The sequence below is a fragment of the Zophobas morio genome, unplaced genomic scaffold (genome assembly GCF_036711695.1).
Source record: "Zophobas morio isolate AGI-343-1 ecotype UQ-CSIRO unplaced genomic scaffold, CSIRO_AGI_Zmor_V1 ptg000020l, whole genome shotgun sequence".
NCBI lineage: Eukaryota > Metazoa > Arthropoda > Insecta > Coleoptera > Tenebrionidae > Zophobas > Zophobas morio.
Window position 1 is genome coordinate 4980161 of NW_026972125.1, and position 9845 is coordinate 4990005.

Genomic DNA, 9845 nt, shown 5'->3' on the forward strand with positions numbered 1-9845 from the left:
TCCTGAAAATGTAATCACTTAATCGAGCATTGAAACGAGTGATTTGTTCGTCACCAGTAACACGTATAGTTTTATTATAAGTTTAATTAAACAATGTTAAACAAAAATATTAAGGCCACAGTCCAGCATCGCATAGATCTACACACGTGTGTTCGTCAAAACACTGCCAGTGAGGACAATCATCCAAATCCATAAGGTGATGTTCTTTTATATAGAGAAGAAGCTCGTAGTAAAACTCTTTCGAGTATCGAATCTGTACAAAAATTATTATTAGTCTAATTTTACACACATTGTTTCTTTTCTACTCACATCTTCATCTCTAACTTGCACTCCTCCAGCAGCTCTTGTTTCTAAAATGAAAATCAAAATGAATAATTTTTCAAACTTTTTAACTGTTTTACCTACTGTCAAGACAAGATGCCAAAACAAAAACCACAAAGAAAACGAGCAAAAATACTACTCGGCGTGCCATAATTATACTATTAAACTGCGATCTGTAGCATCATTCTCGTCTTTTATAACTAGCATCAATCACGGTAATCTCCGGAGGATTAACATGTACTTAGAAGTACGGATTGAAATTCCGTCATTCTTGAATTCACATCTAGAACATTTCAAGCATAAACAGTGTGATACTTTGATATTTTTGTTTGGCTCATAATGTAATTGATAAACCAGGTGCTTTTTCAAGATTACTTTGTTCTTTTAATTAACGGATTATCGATATCAGCTCATCTGCCTAATCCACGAGCACTTGAGCGAAAAAAACAAGGTGCAATCAGATTTCACAGGCGTGAAATTCTCTTTGTGATAAGGAAACGGCGATTATGCAACGCTTGCTCGGCTTAAAATAGCTTTTCGAAAATTAGCCGACCCACACTTACGGCACAATTAAAAGATCTGCGTGATTGATGCGACGACCTTTTCGATTGGGCGATAAGTGCGATTTTGTGAGTCAGTGTCAGAGTCGGGACGAAGTGCAACCACGCGAAGGCGACAATTTAAATAAATCGTCGAATCCAGCTCTTTCGAAAAATTTTATTGTTTTTTATGGCAAGTGAATATTTCTATTTCAAAATTTTTTGTTGATATCCACATTTTTGCAATTTTTGATTTATTAAATAAAATAAATTGACTGATTTATTTATTTTTTTTGAATCACCCTGTATATGCAAATCTAAAAAATATGAATGCAATGTTAATTGCAAGTATAGTCTGATTTTGCACATTTTAGACAGAATTATTCGGCAAAATTTTGAGGTGACGTCGTCTATTTTTTAGGGGGGATGAGCAAATACATTTTGTTTAAAAATTTACTACTTATGATGACTTTAATACATCTCCAAGATTTCAAAGCATTCGGTTTTGTAGTTTCTGATTAAATCAATTAAATAAATTCACCTATTCATTAATTTTTTTGGGTCACCCTGTATATGCAATTCTAAAAAAAATTTAATGGAATCATAAATCACAATTACAGGCTCAAAATCAACAAATTCGAAAAATTGAAAAACAGAATAATCGAGAAATCCAAAAATTTAAAATTTAAGTGCAGAAATAGCGAAAAACTGAAAAATCGAGAAAGTCACAAATCAAAATACTGAAAAATCGGGAAATCCAGAAATCGGAAATTTAAAAATTCGAAAAATTGAAGATAGAAAAATCGAAGGACTCAAACAGCGAGGAATTAAAAACATTAAGAAATCGAAGAATCAAAAAATTTAACAATGTGACAATCGAATTTTCAAAAAATCGAAAAATTGAAAAATCGTGAAAACTAAAAATTGAAAAAACAGATATCAAAAAGCCGAAAAATAAAAAACTTGAGAAATCTTATCTCTGTCTCTCATTCTCCCATTTATCTCTTTCTCTCATTCTACCATTTATGTATCCCTCTCTCATTCTCCCATTTATCACTCTCTCTCATTCTCCCATTTATCTCTTTCTCTCTCATTCTCATTTTAACTAAATCAAAAACAAAAATGGAAAAATTTGAAAAATTGAAAATCAAAAGTTCGGAAACTTGGAAATCAAAAAATCGAAGAAACGAAAATCGGAAATCGAAAATGGAAAATAAAAAATTCGAATAACCGAAAAATCGAAAAATTGAAAATAAAAAAATCGAGAAACCGAAAAATCTGAAACCGAGAATTCGAAAAATTGAAAAATCGAAAATTCGAAGAAACAAGGATTCGTAGATAAAGAAATCGGAAAATCGAAAATTCGAAAAACCTCAAATGGAAAAATAAAGTCGAGAAGTAAAAATATTGAAAATCGAAAATTCGAAAAATCGAAAATTGTAAAATCGGAACTCAAGAAATCAAAAAATTGAAAAGCAAACAATTGAAAGATCCAAAAACCGAAGATGGAAAACTGATGAATTGAAATATAAAAAAATGAAAATTCGAATATTGAAAAATCGAAGATTCGAAAACTCAAAAATCCAAAAATCGAATATTTGAGAAATTGAAAAATCAAAAAGTAACAAAACTTGAAAAAACTTGAATCGAAATGAAAAAATCAAACAATCGAAAAATTGAAAAATGGTTAAACTAAAAAAAAATCGAAATTGAAGTATAGGAAAATTGGAAATTGAAAAATCGAAAATTGAAAAATCAAGAATTCGAAAAAAAAAATAATTCAAAGAATCAAAAATTTTAAAAATCAAAAAATTGAAACATAAAATCAACAAATTTGAAAAATTGAAAAACTGAAAAATCGAGAAATCCAAAAATCTAAAATTTAAGATATGCAAAAATAGCGAAAAACTTAAAAATCGAGAAACTCAAATATCAAATCATTGAAAAATTAAAAAATTTAACATTGGAAAATCTAAAATTTCAAAAATCAAAACACTGAAAAATCGAAAATTTAAAAATTCGAAAAATTGAAGACAGAAAAATCGAAGGACTGAAACAGCGAAAAATTAAAATGTTGAGAAATCGAAGTATCAAAAAATTTAACAATGTGACAATCGAATTATCAAAAAATCGAGAAATTGAAAAATCGTGAAAACGAAAAATTGAAAAAAAAGATATCATAAAGCCGAAAAATAAAAAAACTTGAAAAAATCTTATCTCTGTTTCTCTCATTCTCCCATTTATCGAAAATTTCGATAATTGAAAAATGGAAAAATGAAAACGTAGAAATTCAAAGTTTTAAAACCTGAAGAATTGAAAAATCGTAAAAAATTGGAATAACCGGAATTCAAAAAATTGAAAAATCAAATCCGAAAATCAAAAAATCGAAAATTTGATGAACCAAAAATTTGAAAAATTGAAAATCAAAAGTTCGGAAAATTGGAAATCAAGAAATCGAATAAACGAAAATCGGAAATCGAAAATTTGAAAAAGCGAAAAATTGAAAATCGAAAAATACAAAGTCGAAAAATCGAAAGTCGAAAATTCCAAAGTGGAAAATCGGAAAATTAAAAATTCGAATAACCGAAAATTGAGGGATCGAAAAATCGAAAAATTGAAAATAAAAAAAATCGAGAAATCGAAAAATCTGAAACCGCGAATTCGAAAAATTGAAAAATCGAAAATTCGAAGAAACAAGGATTCTTAGATAAAGAAATCGAAAAGTCGAAAAATCGAAAAACCTCAAATGGAAAGTCGAGAAGTAAAAATATTGAAAATCGAAAATTCAAAAAATCGAAAATTGTAAAATTGGACTTAAGAAATCAAAAAATTGAAAAGCAAACAATTGAAAGATCCAAAAACTGAAAATGGAAAAACTGATAAATTGAAATATAAAAAATTTGAAAATTCGAATATTGAAAACTCGAAGATTCGAAAACTAAAAATTCAAAAAATCGAAAGTTTGAGAAATTGAAAAATAACAAAACTTGAATATCTAAGATTTATAAAATCGAAATGAAAAAATCAAATAATCGAAAAATTGAAAAATGATTAAACTAAAAAAAAATCGAAATTGAAGTATAGGAAAATTAAAAAAAAAACGAGATGTCGGAAAATTGGAAACTGAAAAATCGAAAAATTGAAAAATCCGAAATCAACAGTTGAAAAATTAAATGACTGACAGTTTCAAACATCAAAATATTGAAAAATTTAAAATCAACAAATTCGAAAAATTGAAAAACTGAAAAATCAGGAAATCCAAAAATCTAAAATTTAAGATATGCATAGCGAAAAATTGAAAAATCGGAAAACTCAAATATCAAATCATTGGAAAATCTAAAATTGCAAAAATGGAAAAATCCAGAAATCGAAAATTTAAAAATTCGAAAAATTGAAGAGAGAAAAATCGTAGTACTGGAAATAAGGAGAAATTAAATTATTGAGAAATCGAAGAATCAAAAATTTTAACAATCTGGTAATCGAATTATCAAAAAATCGGAAAATTGAAAAACCAGGAAAACGAAAAATTGACAAAAGAGAAATAAGAAAGCCGCAAAATAAAAAGTTGAAAAACCTTATCTCTGTCACTCTCATTCTCCCATTTATCTCTGTTTCTCTCATTCTCCCATTTATCTCTCTCTCATGCCCCCATTTATCTCTTTCTCTCATTCTCCAATTTATCTCTCTCTCTCATTCTCCCATTTTTCTCTCTCTCATTCTTCTATTTATCACTCTCTCTCAATCTCCCATTTATCACTCTCTCATTCTCCCATTTATCACTATCTCATTCTCCCATTTATCATTCTTTCTTATTCTCCCATTTATCACTCTCTGTCTCTCTCATTCTCTCATTTATCACTCTTTCTCTCTGTCGCTCTCATTTCCCCTTGTCTCTTTCTCTCATTCTCCCATTTATCTCTTTCTCTCTCATTCTCATTTTAAGTAAACCAAAAACAAAAATCGAAAACTTGGAAATTCGATGACTTAAAAATTTGAAAAATCGGAAATCGAAAATTCGAAAAATGGAAAATCGAAATCGAAAATTAGAAATCAAGAAAATCGAAAAAATGAGACACTGAAACACTTCAAAAATTTTTAATTTCTAAATTCTAAACTCTAGAAATTCAAGGTTTTAAAAACTGAAGAATTAAAAAGTCGTAAAAAAAATTCGAAAAACTGAAAAATCGAAAATTCGAAGAAACAAGAAATCGTAAATAAAGAAATCGAAAAATCGAAAATTCGAAAAACCCCAAACGGAAAAAGACTGAGAAAATATTGAGAAATCGAAGAATCAAAATATTGAACAATCTGGCAATCGAAACATCAAAAAATCGAAAAATTGATAAAAGAAATCGAAAAGTCGAAAAACTGAAATTTTAAAAATCAAAATATTGAAAAATAGAGAAATCGAAAGTGGAAAATTTAAAAATTGGAAAAATTGAAAAAAAATCGAAGAACAGAAACGTCGAGAAATCAAAATATATCGAGAAATTGAAGAATCAAAAAATTGATGAACCCAAAAATCGAACATTTTGAAAATTGCAACCCTGAAAAATCGAAAATTTGACAAATTGGATAATCGAAATACTGAAAAATCGACAAGTCGAAAAATCCATTAATCCAGAAATCGAGAATTCGAGAAATCGAAAAACTGTCATACAATTTAATTTTTTTCCAAAAATCGCGATGTCTACGAAAAAAATTCGACACCGATTCATAAACTATGTTACTTTTCAACGCTAGGGAAGTAAAAATAAAGAAACTGTACCTATTTTAATCTCAACCTTTGCTCGAAAAACAAAATTTAAACGTGGAGGACAGAAAGCAGCACTTTAACTAATCCCTCATCAAATATTACGCAGTTAGCGAGATTGTTGTTTTCCACTCAATATAAAAACAGTCTACCAATCGTCAGTCTATAAAAATCAATAATTGTGCAACATGGATAAACTCTACATTTCCATATTGTGCTTGTGCAACCTTATGTTAATCTTTGAAACCGTCGCCGAAAAATATTCCAACAAAAAAGTGAGTACCTAAGTTATTTCGCCAAAAATTTTCGCTTTTTTTGTAGATCGAGTACTCCAGGGAAGATTACTACGATCTTCTAACATACATAAAACGGCACCACCTCCTAGATTTGGACCAGTGCCCCCAAACTTTCTGCTTCCGTAACGTCTTCTGCATAGATCTATGTCAAGAAGCCTCCTGGCCCTAATTCATTTCCAAACACTCAGGAATTTTTATCTAATTCCTGAGTCATTCACTTCGACAAGTCAAAATAGAAGATTTAACTTGCCATGTCGATGATTGATCACTCAATAAATAATTAAAAGGATTAAAGTCGAAACGTTTTACTGCATGTATGTAGGCCGTGATGTTTTTGAGTAATTTATAGATATCTTAGGTGCTTAATTACAGATAGAAACTTTAAACTCGACTCCCGAACACAATAAGACGAATTCTTATGTTGTAGTGCGTTTAAGATTGAAAACAAATCTGTATTTCAAAGTGCATGAGATAACGCGAACGGTTTGAGCGAAAAACAACGGCTTTGTTGGACTGCAGTTTAATTATTCAGAGTGGAAGAGTGGGGGATGACCAGCATCTGCACTGCACACGCTATCTCTATTTTTAATTACCCCAGTTATTACTCTTTATCAAAACCAATTTATGTCGTTTATCGAAAATCAGTTCACACAAATTATTGAGTTTAATTAAAATTGTTTAATTAAATCTGACATGTATGTGTGAAATCATGAATGGCTAAGCCCTAAACCTTATCAAATTTTTGCGATAACAACAATCGATAATTCAGTAAAATCCTGGCGATTTTTTGAGAGGAAAACGTCATTTTTTCGGAAAGATAATGAATTTCTAGAACTGCAATGTAATGAATTGTTCGTCATGCCGGTTTCGCTGAAACAATGGAAACTTTGAAGTTGAGTAAATTTTTCCGACAATGACAATTATTTCATTGAAAATTAACAAATAAGAGTTTGGACTTGAACCGGAAATAAAAAAGACGAGCGGATTTGTCGTTTTCGTTTAAACCCATTAAGGGTCTTAATGCCGATTAATCCGAAAGGGATTCCACAGATAAAAGAAAAAATCGCGTCTAAGTGCACTTGTGCAGTTGTTATTGTCATACAGAGATTAAAGAAAACGCATTAATTTTGCTTTATGGCTGATCTTAAGATTAACAGTCATAAATTTTGGGACTTAACATGTACGTCAAACGATTTTTTGGAAAATAAATAAGTTCGACCCAACAAAAAAAATTATTCTGAAAATGAGGTCGAAAGTGGTGTTGTGTGTTTGCTTCCTAAGTGTGCTGGCTGCACTTAGTGCAGCCAAAGTTTTAAAGTACGATTCGGACTATGGTATGTGTACAACGTAAATTGTTCGGGTGGTACTTGACACTTATTTTTGTAGAAGGCGAAGTTAATGACGAAGAACTTCGCCAGAAACGCTGCAATTGTGGAGAGGAGGGTTGTTCCAAAGAAGTCTGTCTAAGCAATGGAGTCTGCGTTGATTTGTGTAGTCCATCAGTTGAACCAAAATCAAAAGGTACTTAATCCTTTAATTTTACTTTCAACTTAGATAGTGTTGAAATTGGTCGGTACCATGAACATTTGAAAAAATCTTTCACTACTCATTTACTATTTATGGGAAAAATGTTATTCGGGGTTTTTGGCAGGTGACGTTGTCAGTCAAACTGTGGAACCAAAAGGCTGCACATGTGGAGATGATGGATGTTCCAAAATCATCTGTTGGAGCAACGGAGTTTGTATAGATGTGTGCAACCCTGGATATTTTCCAGACTGAACAACAGACTTGGACTGTCATACTTGTTTTGAAAATAATAAATGTGTTGTAAATCTTTTGGATTGTGTTTGGTTGTTTAATAAAAAATGAGCAAAAATCGCGTCTTCTATTTTCCTATTTAAAATGAAGACAAAGTCTAGGTTTTTCCGGTACTTCGACAAATCTAGACAACTGATGAATAGCTTCTCCACAAAATAACTCAAGATCTAAATATCTCAACAAGTGGGCAGAAGTATCACTCACAAAAAATTTGTAAGTGTACTTTTCAATGGATATTTTAGTTTTTCATTTTACAACATGAAAATCAAAAACGGAAAGACGAAAGAGCGAAAACAAAATTACAACAACAAAAATGCTAAAAAAAACGAAAAAACAATTAACGCAACAAAAAATGCAACGAGGTAAAAACGAGGCAAGAAACAAAAAAGCGACAAGAAATGCCAAAAATTAAAAAAAAACGAAACAAACGACAAAAAAAAATGCAAAAGTGCAACCACAAAGGAAAACAACAAAAATATATAAAAGTGTACGAAAATACGCCAAAAAAGGCTACAAAAAGGACGAAAACAAGTATAACTGTCTTCTGTTTGCCGATTTGCGATGTTTCAATTTTAAAATTTTTCAGTTTTCTGATTTTCAAATTTTTGGCGGTCTCAATTTTTAATTTTTCAATTTTTCGAATTTTCGATTTGTATTGTCTTCAATTTTTTCCTTTGGGTTTTGTATTTTCTTTATCTTTTAAAATTTTCGGTTTTTTTAAAAAGTTTGATTTTAAAATTTCTCTTTTTCCAGAGTGAAAATTTTCAATTTTTCGATTTTTTAAAGATTGTGCAATTTTAGATTTTTCAGTTTCCCTTTTCTTCAATTCTTGATTTGCAATTTTTCTAGTTTTTATTTTAAATACAGATGTAAAAATAATTATAATTTTCAAAATGTTTCGTTTTTCAATTCTACGATATTAGAAATCGTTCCATTTTTCAATTATTGAATTTTAAAACTTTTTCATTTATTTATTTATCAATTTTTCTATTTTTAATTCTTCAATTTTTAATTTATTCAAATATTCGATTTGCAATTTTTGTTTTCGTTTTTCGTTTTCTTTATTTTTACAACTTCCCGATTTTTCAATGTTCCAATGTTTTTTCAATTTCAATTTTTTGACTGTTGGAGTTTTCATTGTAAAATTAATAAGTTTTTCGATTTTCCAAATTTTGGGTGTTTTATTTTTTGATTTCCAATTTTTCGGTTTTTCAAATTTTAGATTGTTAAATTTTCTTTTGCTCAGTTTTAGATTTTCCATTTTCTCGATTTTTCAGTTTTTCCTTTCATTCTTTAATTTTTGATTTACAATTGTTTTCATTTGTAGTTTTCATTTTAAATATGTAATAATAATTATTAAAATTTTTAAAATTCTTTACTTTTCAACTTTACGATTTTAGAATTTTTCCATCTTCAGTTATTGGGTTTTAAAACTTTTTCATTTATTCGATTTTTAATTTTTCATTTTTTCGATTTTACAATTTTTGGGTTTTCCAATTTTTCGATTTATTAATTTGAAAAATATAAAATTTCAAAAATCACAAAACTGAAAAATCAATAAGTAGAAATTCGAAAATTTAAAAATTCGAAAAATTGAAATCAGAAAAATCAAGGTACTGAAAAATCGAGAAATTAAAATATTCAGAAATCAAAGAATCAAAAAATTTAACAATCTGGCAATTGAAACATCAAAAAATCGAAAAATTGAGAAAAACGGGAAATTGAAAAATCAAAAATCCGAAAACTGAAACGTCGAAAAATTCAGAAATGCTGACCTGACTTGGCCTACAAATCAGCGAAAAAAAACTGCAACCACAAAGAAAAACAACAAAACTACATAAAAATGGACGAAAATACGTCAAAAGAACAAAAAACATATAACGAAAAAAGAAACGACAAAAAAATGACGAAAAAGGGGACAAAAATTTTCAGAAACATAAAAAAAAGAGAAAAAGCATCAAAAGGCGACAAAAAGCAAGAAAAAATGTAACAAAAAACCATGACAATTGTTTTAAGGATGTACTTTTTGGTTTCTATTTCGTCACAGAAATGTTTACTTGAGATAATAGACCGAAAAACTTCTAATTTATGAAAAATTGCAACCACAAAGAAAAACAA

At 29.0% G+C, this 9845-nt stretch overlaps 1 protein-coding gene and 1 long non-coding RNA gene across 2 annotated transcripts; one reads left to right on the forward strand and one right to left on the reverse strand.

The window, feature by feature from the left end:
- Positions 1–42: 42 nt before the first annotated feature.
- Positions 43–5643, reverse strand: LOC135131340 (uncharacterized). The gene is made up of 4 exons (XR_010280910.1): positions 5629–5643; positions 406–604; positions 310–350; positions 43–253 (listed from the first exon to the last, which is right to left on the reverse strand). It is a non-coding gene; the product is annotated as an uncharacterized LOC135131340 (long non-coding RNA).
- A 1483-nt stretch (positions 5644–7126) lies between these two features.
- Positions 7127–7785, forward strand: LOC135131341 (uncharacterized). Its single transcript, XM_064059018.1, has 3 exons — positions 7127–7243; positions 7296–7430; positions 7561–7785. The coding sequence occupies exons 1-3, from the start codon at positions 7153–7155 to the stop codon at positions 7686–7688; spliced, it is 354 nt and encodes a 117-aa protein (XP_063915088.1). The 5' UTR covers positions 7127–7152; the 3' UTR covers positions 7689–7785.
- Positions 7786–9845: the final 2060 nt, after the last annotated feature.

Coding starts and splice junctions, on each gene's coding strand:
- LOC135131341 (XM_064059018.1), top strand. CDS start 7,153: ATGAGGTCGAAAGTGGTGTTGTGTGTTTGCTTCCTAAGTGTGCTGGCT. Junction 7,244..7,295: donor AAAGTACGATTCGGACTATG/GTATGTGTACAA, acceptor TTATTTTTGTAG/AAGGCGAAGTTAATGACGAA. Junction 7,431..7,560: donor AGTTGAACCAAAATCAAAAG/GTACTTAATCCT, acceptor GGTTTTTGGCAG/GTGACGTTGTCAGTCAAACT.